At 38.2% G+C, this 18,395-nt stretch overlaps 1 protein-coding gene across 2 annotated transcripts; it reads left to right on the top strand.

Moving 5' to 3' along the window:
- The first annotated feature begins 11,700 nt into the window (after positions 1-11,700).
- Positions 11,701-18,395, top strand: LOC121991812. Of its 2 annotated transcripts, none has more exons than XM_042545853.1 (5): positions 11,701-11,904; positions 13,395-13,441; positions 16,575-16,751; positions 17,057-17,158; positions 18,125-18,395. In XM_042545853.1, exons 1-5 carry the CDS (start codon positions 11,778-11,780, stop codon positions 18,257-18,259), a joined length of 588 nt encoding a protein of 195 aa, XP_042401787.1. In that variant the 5' UTR covers positions 11,701-11,777; the 3' UTR covers positions 18,260-18,395. The 2 variants fall into 2 exon arrangements, with proteins under 2 accessions (XP_042401787.1, XP_042401786.1); XM_042545852.1 differs by having other exon boundaries at positions 13,389-13,441.

The following is an 18,395-nucleotide window of genomic DNA, read 5'->3' as shown; positions in this document are numbered from 1 at the left end:
TACTGTTTATAATTTATAAAGAACTGATAACAAGATCTCCTGTGTGTGACATCACACACCGTGTTATCTACAATATAAATTAATTGAACGACTACATTCAGTATATATAAATGTAGATACTTGACCAATGTGATTCTTATTTCTAAATAAATATTTATACAAAAGTTAGACTTTTAATATACACTCTAACAGCAACCTCTAGGAAGCTAGGACCATCCCGTATACTAGATTTTTGAGACAGGCGTGTTGGCACTCAACATCTTTTAATAGATGATTTAAGAAGTATATCGACTACTATTTGGACTCGTTCTGCTATACCAACACTGAGCCAACTGCTCGCTCTGTAGATGATAAGTAAATCTAGAGTAGCTCCCCTACGATGGGTTTTGCCAATATAGAGAGAGAATAAAGGTACTCCTTCAACTCTTCTAGTGCCTTGTCACATTTGACGTCCCATTGAAAGTTGGTTGTTCGTCGCAATATGTTAAAGAAGTGATGGCTCTGATTGGATGACTTTGAAATAAACCTCGGCAGTACCATGATTCGTCTGGTCAACCATGGGGCATGTCTTGAAGAGCCTTTATCTTGCTTGGGTTCGCTTCTATCTCCCGCTCAGTGACAATGTAGCCTAGGAAGCATCCACTCTTTGCCCCGAATAGACACTTGCCTGGGTTTAGCTTTATCCCATACCTCCTTAAGGTTGGCAGGTCTCCTCCACATCTACACAAAGGTCAGTAGCTTGGGTATACTTTATCAATATGTTATCTACATATACCTTCATATTGCGGTTGACCTGCCCTTGGATACTTTATTCATCAGCCTCTGATAAGTTGCACCGACATTCCGAACAACATGACCTTGTAACAATACATCCCGTCAGTCGTGATGAAGCTAACCTTCTCCTGGTCTTCCTTGGCAAATGGGACCTGGTGGTAGCCCAAGTACGCATCGAGCATGGAAATGAGCTCACACCTAGCTGTCGAGTCCACCATCTGGTCGATCCATGGTAAAGGATAGAAGTCCTTTGGGCAAGCCTTATTCAGGTCATGAAAATCGATGCATATCCGCCATTTGTTGCCCAGCTTGAAAACTAGCACCACATTGGCAAGCCAATTCGGGAACTGTACTTCAGGAATATGGTCAGCTTCAAGTAATTTCTTGGCCTTCACTCAAATTATCTGGTTCTGCTCCGGGCTAAAGTTGCGCTTCCTTTGCTTGACCAGGTGGGCGTCTAGTCGGGCATGTAGCTCATGCTGAGCCACACTCGGTGATATGCCTGGAAACTCGTGGATCGACCGGGCAAAGACATCGTGGTTTCGCCTAAGACACTCGACCAAGTTAGCCTTCTTCTCCTGAGGCAAATCGACGACCACGAAGGTTGTTGCTTTCGGTCAGCTGGGGTGGATTCGGACCTCCTCCTTCTCATTGTAAACTAGTGCAGGAGGTTCTTCGAGGATTGCGTTCACCTCCAGCCGTCGTGCCTTCCGTGCGGCTTTCGTCTCTGACTTGACCATCTTGGCATAACATCGCCAAGCGGCCAGCTAGTCTCCTTTGATCTCTCCGACAATGTCACCTACCGGGAATTTGATCTTTTGGCAGAAGACAGAGACGATTAGCTGGAATTCATTCAGGGCTGATCTATCGAGTATGATGTTGTACGCCAATGGCGCATCAGCCATGATAAAGTTTGTGGTCCTCATTCGCTTCAGTAGCTCTTCTCCAAGTGATATGGCTAGCCATGCCTGGTCGATCGACAACATTTCGTTGCCGGTGAACCCGTATAGAGGGATGGTCATGGGCAGCAACTCATTACGATAGATCTGCATCTTGTTGAACGCCTTTTGAAGATAATGTTCATCGAGCTGCTTGTATCTATAAAAGTTCGACAAACATTGTATTTGGCTATTACCGCATGAATGATCAGGTCGTTGTCATGAGGGACTTCTAATCCCTCCAAGTCTCAGGGACTAAAGCTGATCTCCAGTCCATCCGTCTTATCCTTGCTACATCCAACAGCATGAATTTCAAGTTGCCGAGCATGCGACTTCCTTGTCCGGTTGGAGTCCCCGTCCGTTGGGTACTCAGCGATCATCCTGATTTCTTCCCGAGTGGCATTGTTTCTATTTTCCTCCTCCCGCGCCAAGAGCCGAGTCCGCTTGGTCGAGGGTCGGGAAGGACTAGTCTCTCTTCTTCGATGGACCTGATCTTGATGTTGTTCATCCCTAGGACTCGCCTCGTCCCTTTTTTCGCCCGACCGACGGTGTTGTTGGCGCTCAGGTGAAGGAATTTTGTGATGGAACTTTTGCGGGGCTGGTCGGCCTACCCCTGCTTTCAAATCATAGCAGTTTTGTATGTTGTGCGTTGCTGACCGATGGTAGGAGCATAACAGGGGAGTCCATTTTCGGCCTCTTGAGCTTCTGGGCCATTTTGCTTCAACATGTTGAACAACATGTGCTCGGTCCTCATGCTGCTGCTGAGATGTTCTCGCTCGGGGTCCCTTGGCGGGTGGTTATGGCTTGAGGGACGTTGCTCGGAAGTGGTGGTCGGCTCTACGATCGGCTCCTTCCTTTGCGCCACTTGGGCCTCCTAGACATTGATGTACTCGGTGGTCCGTCCGAGAAGGTGGTCGAAGTCTCTAGGGAGCTTTCAAATGAGTGAACGGAAAAACTCACCTCTGCTAGCCCCTGCGAGAAGGCATTGACCAGCATCTCTAGGGTAGTTGAAGGGATGTCCATGATCACCTGGTTGAACCTTTTGATGTAGACCCGCAGTGCTTCTTTGGACCCTTGCTTGATGGCGAATAGTTTGACATTCGTTTTCTAGTAGTGACGGCTGCTAGTGAAGTGCTGCAAGAATGCCGCTCGAAAATCATTGAAGATGCTCATTGAGCTTACTAGCAAACATCGGAACCATCATTGTGCTGATCTAGCAAGAGTGTGAGGAAGACCCGACACTTCACTTTGTCCATGTATTGGTGCAGAGTAGCTTGGTTGTCAAATTTGACCAAGTGGTCTTCAAGGTTGGTCGTCCCATTGTACTCCCCGATTATCATTGGTCGGTAGTTGGTCGGCAGTTGGTCCTCCAGAATCTCCTGAGAGAACTGCTGATTGATCTACTCGAGGGAATCATCTAGTCGGGGTGCCTTTTCCTTTCGTCTATCTCGAGCAAGCACATTTTCTGAGGAGGGTCCCTCTGCCTTCTCCACTCATCCTTGCTCTTCCGAGGGCGTGCACAACAACACTCAATAAAAGGGAATTGGAGAGTTCGGTACTTCATATGAAACGTCGATTGGTTGGTTATGCGATCGTCGACCAGTGTGTTCTTCAGCTTGGCTCTGCTGGTTGGCCCGCGGCCCTCTCAGTGACACAGTCGGCTGGTTCATTGCTCGCCCATCAGCTGCTGCTTCTTGCTACTGCTATAACAACTTGGCTGCTCGGGCGTTGACCAACAAATTCAAATCTTCCCGCGTCAAAGTGATGGTGGTGAGTCATCCAACGTTCTCCATCTTCACGGTTTGAGTGCAGGCTAAGTTCCTATAGATGGTGCCAAATATGATCCTATCCAAACTCGGTGAAGACGGCTGGCTGGGGATGAGGCTCCTTGGTGGACTCTGCGAAGACTATGCCAGATCTGCAAGGACAAAAGCATCAATGCTGGGCCGAGGAAGGGGTCCCCGGTGTTGGTCCTCCGACGCTCAAGTTAGTCACCGACAGCAACAAAGAGGAACACGAATAGTAGACGAGACCTCTCAATAGTAGAATAGGTGTGTCCATGTACCTCCTCCGGTAGTTGGACCTCCCCTTTATATAGAGCTGGAGTGACGTGCGAGCATGTGTCCTCAGGCATATGGAGCCGTAGTAACGTGCGGACACACATCTCAAGCCGCCTGTACATTTCCATACTTGTCATATGAAAGGGCATATCAATAAAGCGTTTCTGACACCTCACCTTAACGGGACATGTAAACCTCTAATGAGACAGTGGAAGCTTCTATCATACGATCTGTCTGTTGACCATGCTTGGTGTCGGCAGCACTATCTCCCAAAACGATATTGAGAGATATGTTAATGATCCCTTTGCTTGTCCAAGCAGGATAGCCGATCGGCTGAGTACTCCCCCGCTCGGCCTAATCGGGCCGCTTTTCCACAGGGTAATGCGGCCTGACAGCTTGTGTTCGCCCGACCGGGCTAACGCTCTGGTCACCCTAACGCTCTGGTCACCCTAACGCTCTTCTACTCCATGATGAGCGTCCAATGATCTTGGCTGCATGGGTCTTCTGCTTTGACCAGATCATTGATGGTCGGGAGCCTCATTCCTGATCGACCATTGTAGTAGAGACCAACTCGGGCCCCTTCAAGACATGTTTGTCGGTTCCTTGATGTTGACTTCCTTGACTTTGACCTCCACATTGGCCTCTATCTCTGTCCTTTGCCCCGCACTTATTAGGCCCCCTTATCACTGCATTAAGGGCTATGAACCGATCACTATCAGATGAGGGTCGGTCGCTTCTAGTCAGACAATTCCTTATTAGATCAATAATTAATTGGGTTGATAAGTGATTGGGTCATTTCTTGATCAAACAAGCCACAGTTTTTTCATTGTCAACTTGGCTTTGGCGAAGGAGGGCAGCTATAGATACATCCACATAAAGCAAAAATTGATAGAATGATGATTATTGAAGTCTAATCCGGATCTCTTCCATGATTGATGTGCGAACATAGGACTACGACCACAAAGTAAAGTTAGAAGGGAGGTTAAGATGAATTTTAGCGAGACCCCTTCGACACTCAAGTTAGATGTGGAGAAGAAGAGGAAAAACTTCAATAAAATGATATGACTAGATACCACTTGTTGGATCATAAAGACACCAAAGGGGAGGTAAATAGCGTTCGCCACTTTTTCAGAAATCGAGAGTACGCAGCAAAAAAGAAACACGAAAGTACAAACACTAATGCAAGTAATTTTTACTTGGTTTGGAGCCTTCGACGACTCCTTCTCTAAGGCTCGCACTCGTTGAGTGATTTCATTAGGTAATCACTATCAGTTCAAAAATGAGTTACAAAGATTTGAGTATAAGAACTGGAAATTCAAAGATTATCGACAATAAGAAAGAAAGAACAAAGTTCCTTGATCGTTGATTGTCAAAGCAGTTTTTCAGGATCGTCAGAGCCTTCTCAAAGCAGCGCACAAGAACGAAACTTATAGCAAATATTGTTATAAAGATGCTAGTTGAAGGCCGCTTTTATAGACCAGTTCGGGAGCTTGGATCCCCTCCTGGGTGCCTGGACTGTGCTGACGTGGTGAGCTCTTGTTGAAACTTCATCCTCGAAGTTCATACACCTCCGGGCGTCCAAACCCCCTTTAGGCGTTTAGACCGTTGATGTGGGCTTGGCCATTCGACGCACTTCAACTCAGCTTCTAGATAAATTTTCTACTCCGAGCGCCCAGATCGCTCGGGTGCCTAGCCAGGCAACCCACCCGGTGAAGCTGGTCTGGGCACTCGAACCAGCTCCAAACGCCCGGACACTCTTTTTTTAGCCCTTTCTTTTTTGTAAAAAAGAGTTAGTCAAGGTAATCAAAATATGTTTAACCTGTAAAATAGAGTTAGCATAATACAATAAGATAGTAGTATTAATTAGATCTCGTCTCTCCAATACCAGGATCTAGTCAAGGTCTCGACTTAAGTTTTCTAAATGGATCTAATTAAGTTGGGCTGACGTCTACTATTCCCTCTACCAGGAATGCGTCCTCACTGGATATCTCATCCAGTTGCTTATCTTTTACTTACAAATTGTAGTTGCTTGACTTCTCTTTCTTTGACCCACCAGGTCTTCCTACCAGTTGTTAGGTTTGCAGACTCAACTGGACTTCGGCCAGCTGTCAGGTTCCGCAGACCCAACCAGACTTCTCACAAGATTTGGGTCCCGCAGACATATCTGGACTTCACACTAGCTATCAGGTCCCACATATATAGCTGGATTTTAGCCTGGTGTCAAGTCCTCCGGATCCATCAACTCCTGCATACTTGGTAAAGCAATTAGATCACAAACACTCTAACTTTAATTCACTTATCATTCATCAAAGTCTGAGTTATATCATTAGTGGAAATTGCACTAACAACTTTTGTAATTAGAGGGAGCTCGTCAAAGCCATTGGTGTATATGACTCTAATACTAGATTTGTTAGAATTTTGGTGGAGCTAGGATGAGAAAATAAGAATATAGGAGACACTTTGTAAGAAAGTATAAGGATGGGAGAGAGAATCTTTGAAGAGGAATATTTACTACATATATTCTTCATCATACAAGTTCTCTATTTATATACTTAGATTTATGCTTCCACATCCTTCTATAATTAATACATCACATCATTAAACATAAGCTAATTAGAATTTATTTTTTTCTATACTAATGACTCTTGTCATAAAGAGTTTCATTGAACTTAGTCAGATAATTAAACTTTGCTTAGTTCATAAAGAGTCATATGAAATCAAATTGATTTTGATAACTTCCTTGCATAGTTGATGAAGTCAAGTTGTTCTTGACATTGTTCTTGAATAGTTGAAGAAGTCAATTTATCTTTGGAATAAGCTTACATGACAACATGTAGCTCTTGTTGGGCACGTGGCTATGGGCAACTCCTACTGTGAGTGTGGCCACAAGCATCTCCTGCTTTCCTATGCTCACGGTGTGACTGCGATAGGAGAATAGGAGATGCTGTATACTTTAATTTTTTACCGTACTTGATGGAGATGCTGCCAAAAGAAGAAGTGAGCTAAATGTGTAGGTTTGAAACAATAATAATAATTTTAATTTATCTCACTTATTCTTACTGTGAACACTTATTCTTTTAATGTCCATTGCACCCAGGGCAATAGTGCAACGACAGGTCATTTTCTAAGTTTCTCAAACATGTAAGAGTCGAGTTTTAGTTTCAACGAATTAACGATCGACTTTTCTTTAATGGATGGTAAATCTAAGAATGCTAGATTGATGAGTTGTCCACTATAAGAACTTCTCGATTTACCCAGATGACTAGTGGAAAATTTCCCTAGGACTGAATTGGTCACCCCCAAGATTAGTTAACATAAACTGGATACCTAATGTTAGCTAAAGAATCATGAAAACTTGTATGATCTTAGTTTAACATCATGGTTTTCTTACCTTGGATTTTAACCTAAAAAAAGTGACAATTTTGTGCTTATCTTTTTCACTTTCTGTTAGTAATTATACTATTTTATGTGAGTTTGACCAATTATTATTTTAAGGTTATTTTAAAGTTGTTCACTTTGTGGATTAGATTATTTGTTTTGTCTATTGGCTATTACTTGTTTGGCTATATGACTGTTATTTATTATTTATTTAGAGATATAACTTGAATTATTTTAAAATGGAACATCAATCTACTATAAAGAAAGAAACAATATCCTCTTTCTTTAAACAAAAGAGATGATCAAACTAGTGAAAACACTTCAATTTCTATCTTCCTTATAATGCAACATCAATCTAATGAAAATCTTTCAATTTCTAGTATCTAAATTCTTAGTCATAAGTGGAACTTTTTTTTAATACAACTTTAGATTCTAAAAATTCATTTAACTCATTTAACAGTAATGATATTTGCAAGCTTGTAAGAATAAGGTTATAAGGTTGCAAACAAAGTTCCATATTAAAAATACATGAAAAAATCATAGATTTATAAGAAATTTAGATATCTTTTTAATGACATGATATTATCCACTTTGGGTCTAAGCACTGATGGTTTTATTTTTAGGTTCTACCCAAAAGACCTCATATCAATGGAGATATCTTTCCCTTATAAATCTATGATCTTTTCTATGTATTTTCAATATGGGACTATGTTTGCAACCTTGCAACCCAACAATCCCCCCTCAAACAAAGGACTGTGGACTTACCACGTCCGATCCTCGACCCACCAGGTCTTTCTGCCCCTTGGTCCACCCAACCTATTAAGATTTCCTTGCTTAATCGTAATTAGAACTTCCTGCCTGGTGTCTGATCATCTTGATTCAGACATGGGAGCCCCTATTTCCTTTTTTCGAGGTCAATATTCTACTTACATAGTTCAATTAGACTATAGCTCTTATATACAGTCGGCAGTTAGACCTTCTGGCGGTCCAGACTCTGATACCAATAATAGGATCAATGCGGTCGAGAGAGGGGGTGAATATCGACTCGTCGATTTTTGTTTCAATTTTGTTCATTTTTTCTATCAAAGTGTTAGTCGCAGCAGAATATAATAAAAACTTGAAGGAAAGAATACTTACAGGATTTATTTGGTTCCCAACCTCCCAGGGTCAGTGCATCCAAGGCCTAATCACGGGAGGCGCCCGTCCACTAGTGGTCTCCTTTCCAGAACTTTCCAAAGGCGAAGAAACTCATCTTACAGTTTGTGATACAAGTATAAATAATAATAAATTAAGTACAACTTATAATAAACAGACCAAACAAAAGATGACTGCCAATCTGAAAGCTCCCTGGAGGCATAAATTAAGTACAACTTAGCACAACGCACCCCCTGGAGATTCCCTGGTCGCAGAGCTTCACAGCGTAACTTTTTGAGAGTAGAGATGAAGAATCGGTGTCTTGAACGTAGAGCCTTCATCTCCTTTTATAGAGTTGGATCAGATCCTTATCTGGATCAACTCTTATCTGGATGAAGTTATATTTGGATGAAGTCATATATGGATGAAGCAATATCTGGATCAAGTTTTATCTCTATCCATATCATCTGACTTATCCTTATTCTCATCTAAATCATAAACATAAACTAGATCTTTTACCACATTATCTTCCATATCAACATTTAACAACTCAGCAATTTGGACCAAGCTCAGTCGGTCTAGCAAACCGTTGGTTCAGTCTATTGAACCGGTTTGGATCCGGTTCGACCAAAGTCAAGTTTAGTTCACCCATTTGTGTTTGTTTTCTCTCTATTTTGCTTCCAACTCCAAGTTCCTACAAAACAACGAAACATACACAAACAAGCAACTTTAGCCTTAATCCTATATGTCTACTTGACCTACTAGGCTTACATTTTACTTAGAGGTCTCTCCTCCAATTCTACTATCTAAGGGTCAATCCCTTAGGATCAAGCCACACTCCTGTAAGTCTACCCGACCTACTAGGCTTACTTTTTACTTAGAGGTCCCTCCTCTAAGTCTACCACCTAAGGGTCAATCCCTTAGGATCAAGTCGTTCTCCTATAAGTCTACCCGACCTACTAGGCTTTATACTTGGACAATATCCAAGACTTTACCATTACTTAGGATTATCTCTCCTAGGATTTCCACTGTCTAGCTTTACTCATCAAGACCTCCACCACCTAGGGTTACCTCCCCCTGGGATTTCCATTTCCTAGCTTCACTCACCAGGTCTTCCACCACCTAGGCTTACCTCCCCCTAGGATTTTCACTGCCTAGCTTCACTCACCAGGACTTCCACCACCTAGGGTTCCCTCTCCCTAGGTTTTTATTGCTTAGCTTCATTCACCAGACCTTTCACCACCTAGGGTTACCTTCCCCTAGGTTTCCCCCTTGCCAACTAAGTTAGAACTTTTTCTTGCTAGTTTCTTTCAAACATCAAGTCATGTTTGGATCAACCCTTGGTCAAATTGACCAGACTTAGGTACACTATCAAATATCAAAACCCTGGAAGATGATTGCACCAACAATTTTCAGTTTGACTTGAAGGAGGGACATATGATAATAGCCGTTGTTTTCCTCCAAAGAATATTATCTTTAAACATACACTTAATTAGACTTCATTCGACTTCGCTCATTAGTTTAATTTGAAGGAGGGATATCGGATAGTAGTTGAGTTTATCTCGAGTAATATATTAAGGTTCTCCCAGGCAATATAGTCGGGTTCCGTCCTATGTGCTAAATAAATATTGCTAGACAATATAACCAAAGTTTAGCAGAGCAATCGTGATAGAGTTTCTCCCGGTGACATTACAAAAGGTATGCCAAGCAATAACACCAAAGCCTCGTAGAATAATGTTATGGAGGTGTCCATAGAGCAATGATACTGAAGGCCCACCAATCAATAGTACTAAGTTCCATAAAGTAACATCATCAAGGTCCACCGAACAATAATACTAAGTTCTATAGAGTAACATCATCAAGGTCCACTGAGCAATAATATTAAGTTTTGTAGAGTAACATTATTGAGGTCCACCAAGCAATAATACTAAGTTTTGCAGAGTAACATCATCGAGGTTCATCGAACAATAGTACTAAGCTCTGTAGAATAATATCATCAAGGCCTGTCGAGCTATAACACTAAAGTCTATGAAGCAACATTATTGAGTTCCACAGAGTAATATTATGAAATTCTTCTGAGCATTGAGGATCACTTTACTTAGTAAAACAAATCCTTTTACCATATATCAAGTGTGGTGATGCTTCTTATTATTAACACGTGGCAATCAATGAATGGAGAGGCAGTAATGGATGTTAGAGGTAGTTCTTCTGATTCCTTCTTCACAGTACATGACAATCAATGAATGAAGAGGCAAGTAATGAATGTCAGAGGTGGTTTTTTTGATTCCTTCTTCATAATATGTGACAATTAATTAATGAAAATATGAGTAATGGGTGTCAAAAAGTAATTTTTTTGGAGGCTTTCTTCACGCTACATGACAATCAAGGATTGGAAGAATAATAACGGATCATCAGAACCTTGTCTTCACTGACTCACGAAAGAAAATGACTTGGAGATTCTCTTCTATATAAGCATCACAAATGGTCTAGATACGCTGGTCTTTTTCTCACAAGTAGAGGTATGTCTTCTCCGCCAAGCTCCTCTCATCTTCTTCTTTACTTCGTTTTCTTTCTCTTCTTTATCTCTTGGTTGATAAAGCCTAGTGTTATTCATTGTTAATTTAGTTTTGGCAAAGGAGGGTAGCTGGAGATATGCCCAACTTAGGCGAAAATCGATAGAATGATGATTATCGAAGTCGAATCCGAAGCTCTTCCACGACTGATGTGTAAATAAGAGGACATTGCGACTACAAAGTAAAGTTAGAAAAGAGGTCGAGATGAATTTTAACAAGATTTTTTGACGCTCAAGTTAGCCACAGACTAAACAAAAAAATCAACGATGTAACTAGATAGTAAAACAAAAAGATAATTTATACCTCCGCACAGTTTAATCCGATTAATTATGAAGATAGACGACCTTCTCTCTTATTCATCAACCACAACTTATATACACTTAGGAATTACTTTTCTTAAATTAACTGTTGGCACATCCACTTTCAATCTCAAGTATGTTAATCGTCAATTGCATCTTGCCTGAGTCGACCAAATGTAACTGGGTAACCTTAGGCAAGTCATGTAAATGCTTACTAAGTTTGACGAAACGGCCTTAAAAAATAATTTTAAATAAAATTATTATAATATATAATATTTTCGACTATATTTATTATATATGTGGTAGCTTGTCGAAATTGTTATAAAGAATTCTGATTAAATTATTTTATATTGTAATTATAGGGTGTGGAAATTTTGAATAAAACTATTAAAATAATAGTATTTTTAGAATAAAAAAGATAAGGCGTTATTTTAGAATTTTTTTTAAAAAATTATTTTTTTGTTGAAAGGGGGAAAAATATAGGGGTGCTTTTATTATATTCAGAATAAAAAAGTGTTTTTGGGTAAATTTGTTCGCATTGAAAACTTCAGAAATCTGCCTCTGTACTCGATCAATTAGGTCTCTCCTCCTTCTGGATCCCGATTCAAGGAACCGGCCGATATGTATCGCCCTCCGTCCACCTCCTCCTCCATGTATCCTAGAGTCGGCTCCTCCGGCGCCCCTACGCCGGACCTCGAAGCACCTTATGCCCACCCGACCTCATCTGCACCTCCCCCTTCCTCCGTCGGTACAGTCTCTTTATTAAAATATCTATTTTGGTAGATTTCTTGAATTATTATTATTATTATTTTCTTAATATGTTCGGGTCTTGGGTTTCTTTGTTCACAAGCTCTCTCTTTGTTCCGTCGTTGTGTTGACTGCCGACTTCAATTAATTGGATTTCCTGAAGAATTTCTGTGTGATGATAATTCCTCTTGTTACACGTTTAGTTATCTGGTTGCCTTTAGTAGGGAAAGAGTTAATCTCTGATAAGCCTACATCTGTGATTTTGATTGCCTGAGTTGAGCACCAAGGAAAAAAGCTTCAAATAAGTTTTCAATTCATTTCTTTCTTACCTTTTTCTACATGATTTTCTATATTCTTGAATGTATGCGAAAGTTCCTGATACAGGGATATAGTCAAAAGTCCACGAATTGCATATACTATGTGATTGACTACTCACATAAAATAGGTTTCATAGGATGATTGAGTGATTCATGAATAATTTTAGCTTGTTTTTTTTTAATGAAAAGTTGTTCTGGACAATGAATTTGAGTGGATCATAACTTATTGGATTCATTTTCTTTGACACTATGTCTCACATTATTTAGGATAAATCACTTTTACTCCATTCTATTAAAATTAATCTCATTCTATCTTATTTGTGCTAGTAAATACATTCAGTTAACTTCATGTTTCTACTCTTGCATACTTGGAGATTTTCAATATTTCTGAACCTCGAATTGTATCTTGTTGATGAAGTGTTCAATATCCTTTTTGTATGTGACTTGCTGCATATCTCAGATTTGTTGGTATAATAAATGGCTATAGATTTCAAGTGTGAGCTTTTCCATGTCACTGATTGACTGCGTGAATTTGTTAAACTTGGGCTGTGTTCTCTTTTGTTTCTTCTTTATTAGATGTTTTCCAATGTCATGTGGACTTGGAATTAATTTAGTTAATGTGTTTTTTTTTCTTTTAAAACCTTATAAAATTTGTTGTCTTTTGCATCAGCAGTAGCCAAGTTTAATGGGAAGCATGTAAGACATGGTGCTTTATGTTATGTTTTGGCTACTAGTTAATGTCAGATAATAGGATGTGACAACTTGAGGATACCATTTTTATTCATTGTAATATGGTTGGCCTCGTTTGAGCAATTTTGATTTCAGAAAAAAAAAATTATCGACTAAAATACAAGATCTGTATGCTTTTTCTTGAAGCTCCTGCTGATTTTACAGATATCTATTGTCAGTTTCTGTTTCTCCAGTCATCTTTACTTCACTATCAGAGATGTTTGACAATTAGGTGAATAAAAAATATAAACCTTCATGAACTAAATCAATAGTTATCACCAACTTATATTTCTTTTGATTTTCTTTGTCATTTTATATGGTTAATGCTCCTTTTGATACTAAACTCGTAATTATATCTGCATTAATTAATTGTTCTTTGAAAATCTTTAATTATCACTGAAGATTGGCATAATATATTCAAGCCTCTTAAACATTTTAGCTGCAGGACTTGGCATCAAAGTTATGATAAAACCAGAATATCTTATAACACCAGTAAGTAATTTGTTTCATAGTTATATTCTATTCGTCATTAATTTCCTATTCCAGCACTTGCCTTCTCAAAATTAGCATATAATAAGTCTGTAATCTTCATTTTTTGTTTGTGTCAGTTGTATTTGATCTTATATATCAATACAAATATTAGTTAATCTTAATAGATTTTAAGTATGATTTTCAAAATTTCCATTTCCTTGATGTCCAATTCCTCAGTTTGATTATGACACAAATTACATATTCTTCCATTAATTAGTTTTTTGGATACCTAACATATAAAGTAAACTTGGAATTGCTTCTGAAATTTCACTTTTGTGCACCCTGCCTATTACTAAATCATCCGTATTGCTTGCCCATCTTTATGAAATGGATGAGTGCTAAATATTTTTTGATTTTCTTAAGGTTATGCTCATCCATATATATCTTTCAAAAGAAAAGTTAAATCACATGCATTTTGCATACTAATTTTGGTTACTTTGCATTCTTATTTCCATGTGTCTAACGTTGTACAACACAATTTTGAATACATGGTCTCTCTGATTTTTCCTCAGCATTTGTAACTATGATGTGATGAACCATACAATGCCTCGTTCTAATACATCTCAGAGACAAGTGTTGTCACATTAATACAAGTCAGGAGCAAACTAATGTAGTGTTGAGAAAACTAGTTACTTGAGACAAGAGAGATGTCAAGAATGATGAAAGCTGTTAAGTTTTGTTTCATATTGACTAGGGTTAATTAATAAATTTATCACAACTTTTGTACAGATTTTCATATCTGTCACAACAGTTTGATTTTTTTTAATGTATCACAACATCTAAGTTTATGATAGAGTCCAGAAATTGTATGAAGAATTCTAGAAAAGAGATATGTTAGTGTAACATATATTGAACTAATTAAGGATATACACGAGGATATAACAACTAGAGTAAAAACTTCAGGCGGAGTAATTGAAACATTTCCAATAAAGATAGGGTTATATTAAGGATCAACTCCAAGTCCATGTTTTTTTATATTAATTATGGACGAACTCGTTGCACATATTCAAGACACAGTATCATAGTGCATGTTGTTTGCAGGTGATATTATTTTGGTAGATGATACACACGAATGAGCAAATGCTAAACTAGAATCTTGTTTTAGGCTTAGTAGAATAAAGACAGAATATATGAAATTTAAGTTTAGCAATATTAGACATAATAAGACAATTGTTAAGATAAGAGATGATGAGTTACAGAGGTTTAAATATTTAAGATTATTTTTTGCAAAATAATGGAGAGATTGAGAGAGATGTCTCATAGAATACAAGCAGAATTGTTGAAATAGAGGAGAGCGAGTGTTTTATGTGACTGTAAAGTACCTTTAAAACTTAAAGGAAAGTTCTACAAAATTGCAGCTAGACCTACTATATTATATGAAGCTAAATGTTGGGCTATGACCCGAGCACATGAGCAAAAGACGAGTTGCAGAGATGAAGATATTAAGCTGGATGTGTGAACATACGAGAATGGATAGAATAAGAAATGAGAGCATTAGAGAGAAAGTTGGAGTTGCATCTATTGATGGAAAACTCTGAGAGACACGTTTAAGATGATATGAGCATGTACTTAGATGACAATAAATGCTCAGTTAGGCGATGTGAAATAATGACAAACACACATATCAAACGAGGAAGAGGAAGACCAAAAAAGACTTGGTTAGCAATAATAAAACAAGATAAAATTTATTTAAATATAGATGATGATATAGTAGGAGAAAAAGCTTAATTGCGTAAAAGGATTCATATAGCCGATCCCACCTAGTGGGATAAGGTTTGGTTGTATTATTTGTATCACAACATCTAAGTTTCAATGTTAAATCTATCATCCACTTGATTTTCATCCAGATGCTGTTAAGTTGATAACTGTTGTGACATGCTGCAATGCTAGATCATCCATTTTACATCAGCCTGTCAATATAACAGTTCCTTGCCAACTGATTTGCTAATTCATCCTTTCTTAATGCAAGTCCTTGCTCTTTCCTTCCTCCTCTTTTTCCTCATCCTCCTTCCACCATCCAACACAATTTTGTAGCTGTGTTGATTACTAATCATAGATTGCAATCACAAAATGATGATATTTTGATTGCTTAAGTTACTGAAGACTTGTACGGAAACTATCTATCTTATTGTTACAACAAAAAGGACACGTATTTCCGTATGCTGTTGGTATGATAAATCACTTTATGCAGAAGCCTAAAATCCACCACTTGAAAGCAGCATTTATAATTTTGATCACTATATAAAAGTATGTCCAATAAAATATTTACTCAATAAGAAGAATGAACATGCAAAGTTCAATTATTTCTCTGATACAAATGTTGTTGGTCTACGGATGTTAGGAGGTCGTTTTCAGAATGTTATAGTTTTGTTGGAGGTAAGCTGATATGTGGAAGAGGAGTATAATGTTGTTGTTCACTCTCCTGCTGAAATTGGATGTGGTGCCAGGTTGTGAAAATTTTTGAGATGCTGTGCAATAGCAGCACCTTTTCCCGTTCAAAATTAGTGAATATGCACACTAATTATCAAGCTACCATCTATAATGCAAATAATCCTATGGTTCATGATTCCATCAAAGACTAGACACAATGAACATTTGTGACTTCATCAGAAATGTTGTTATGTGCAATAAATCAACGCAGTTTCTTGTGGAGGAAAAATTGATTTGATTTTCTATGTCGTGTCACAAACTAGACATAATTGATATCTCCTTGTGAGAGTTAGAGTAGATGGAGCTATAGATGCACATTAGTTGTTTACTATTTTTTACTACTCTATAATAGACTTGTATATGTTGTGTATCCTCACCAGCTCACCTTTCCAAATGAAGTGGAACCTTTCTGTTAACTGAGCATATTTCAGCAATTATCTATGCTAACTTCTGGCCTTTAGTTCTTGTAGTTTGAGCCAACACACTCTTTTGAGCTAAACATAGGCAAAGCTATTTGATAAGAACATCAATTTCAGAGTTAATTGTTTATAAATTGGAGTCATTTTCATAAATAATTCCTTGTGTTATATTTTTCATGTGTAATTGTTGTTTTTAAGTTTCTGAATTTATTGACATTTGTTTCTTAATTAACATTAATCTTCAGCCTCAGTTAGCACCTCAAATGCCAGAAGTTCCTCGTAGCAAATTCAAATTTGATTTTGAGTTTGAGAAACAAATACTAGCTGAAGCTGAAAAAGATAGTCAGAGTTGGAGCAAAATCGCATCTCAAAAACAGCCATCAAAGCCTTCAAGTGTGTCATCATCTTCATCTTCTTCAATGGTAGGATAGACCTCAGCCTGACATTCCTGTATTGCATGTTCTTTTTATTTACTTGTTGGTTTCTAAAATTTGACTTACTTTCTATTCTATCATGAAACCCTCATTTGTAGCCAAATTCTGTTTGTTTGCTGGAATGCATTTTTTCTTAGATTTTGTTTATGTACTTTTATTGTCATATACATAATGCGTTTATGGGTTACTTTTATTTCTGTCCACTACCTTTCCACATTATATATAAAAAACAAGAGAAACTGTTCTACGAATCAAGACATTTCCTTATCTGGTCTTTGTGCAATCTTTTGAAGGCATCTTCAGGGGATCCAATTGTGGACAAGTATGTTGCCTCAGGGCTTGGACGTGAAGCTGTGTCACTTGCAGTGCTGAACTATGGTGACAATCCGATGAAGGTACGTAATTGTCTCTTTAAAATTTTCTCCCGTCATAGAAGTAATACAAACAGATCTTGCATCAATTAATTTCTTTTATGAGAAGTTTCCTCTGTCAACTTCGTAATGTTCTCATTACAACTGTGTTTTCTTATACAACAACAATAACCAAATTTTATCTCACTAGGTGGAGTCGACTATATAGATCTTTTTACGTCATTGGCCTCCATACCCTATTATATCATCATCTATAGTTAAATAAATTTTATCTTGTTTTATTATTGTTAACCATATCTCTTTTGGTCTTTTTCGTTTGATCTGCGTGTTTGTCATAGTTTCACATTGCATAACTGGAGTATTTATTGGTCGTCCAAGTATATGTCCGTACCATCTTAAATGTATCTCTTAGAGTTTTCTCTCAATAGATACAATTCCGATTTTTTTTTCTAATGCTCTCATTTCTTATTTTGTTTATTCTTGTATGTCCACACAACATTTACCTTAACATCTGCATCTCTGCAACTTTCATCTTCTCATCATATGTATAACCAATATTGAGCTCCACATATATATATATATATATATAGTATTATTTTGTTGCGACCTTCATGTTCAATTCATCATTATAAGTGGATGTAACAAAAGTGATTCATACAGCCCAAGGAATTAGATATAAACTAGAGTTTTGCTTCTAGGTTGTTTTTTCCCAAATGAATGAAGAGGTAAAAGAATAGAGAAATAAATCATTCTCGAGTAAAATGTAGGTAGGACAAACAAAATATGGTTACTTTCCCTTGATTCTTCTACCCATTTGAGGAATTTCTGCCTCCTATACCAACATATGCAAATCTTTTTCACCACCATTGTAATCAGCTTTCTCCATTTATTTTAGTTCTCGGGTTTCTCTCTCTCTCTCTCTCTCTCATTTGTATTTTGAACAATATGCAAGAATGAATTTTCATTTGTATTAAAACAATTGTTTTTCAGGTGAGGGAATTTGTAAAAGGGTACAACATTCTCCGCGAAATGGGGTTCCCGTCGAAGAATGTGGCTGAGGCATTGGCCATTTACGATAATGACACAGACAAGGCCGTCGCCCACTTTCTTAACACCTCGCAGTGATGCTCAGCGCTTAATGTTTTTAAAGTGTTGATTTTGTGTTCAATAGACCCTCTCGATGTTATTATTGTGTGTATAAACAGCAACATGTATTGCATAATCTTGTTACCATATAAAAGTATTATTGTTTGTTGACTAA

Source organism: Zingiber officinale, chromosome 6B, assembly GCF_018446385.1.
Source record: "Zingiber officinale cultivar Zhangliang chromosome 6B, Zo_v1.1, whole genome shotgun sequence".
NCBI classification, from domain to species: domain Eukaryota; kingdom Viridiplantae; phylum Streptophyta; class Magnoliopsida; order Zingiberales; family Zingiberaceae; genus Zingiber; species Zingiber officinale.
Note: the sequence above shows the minus strand (reverse complement) of the source record. Positions and strands in the feature narration are given on the sequence as shown.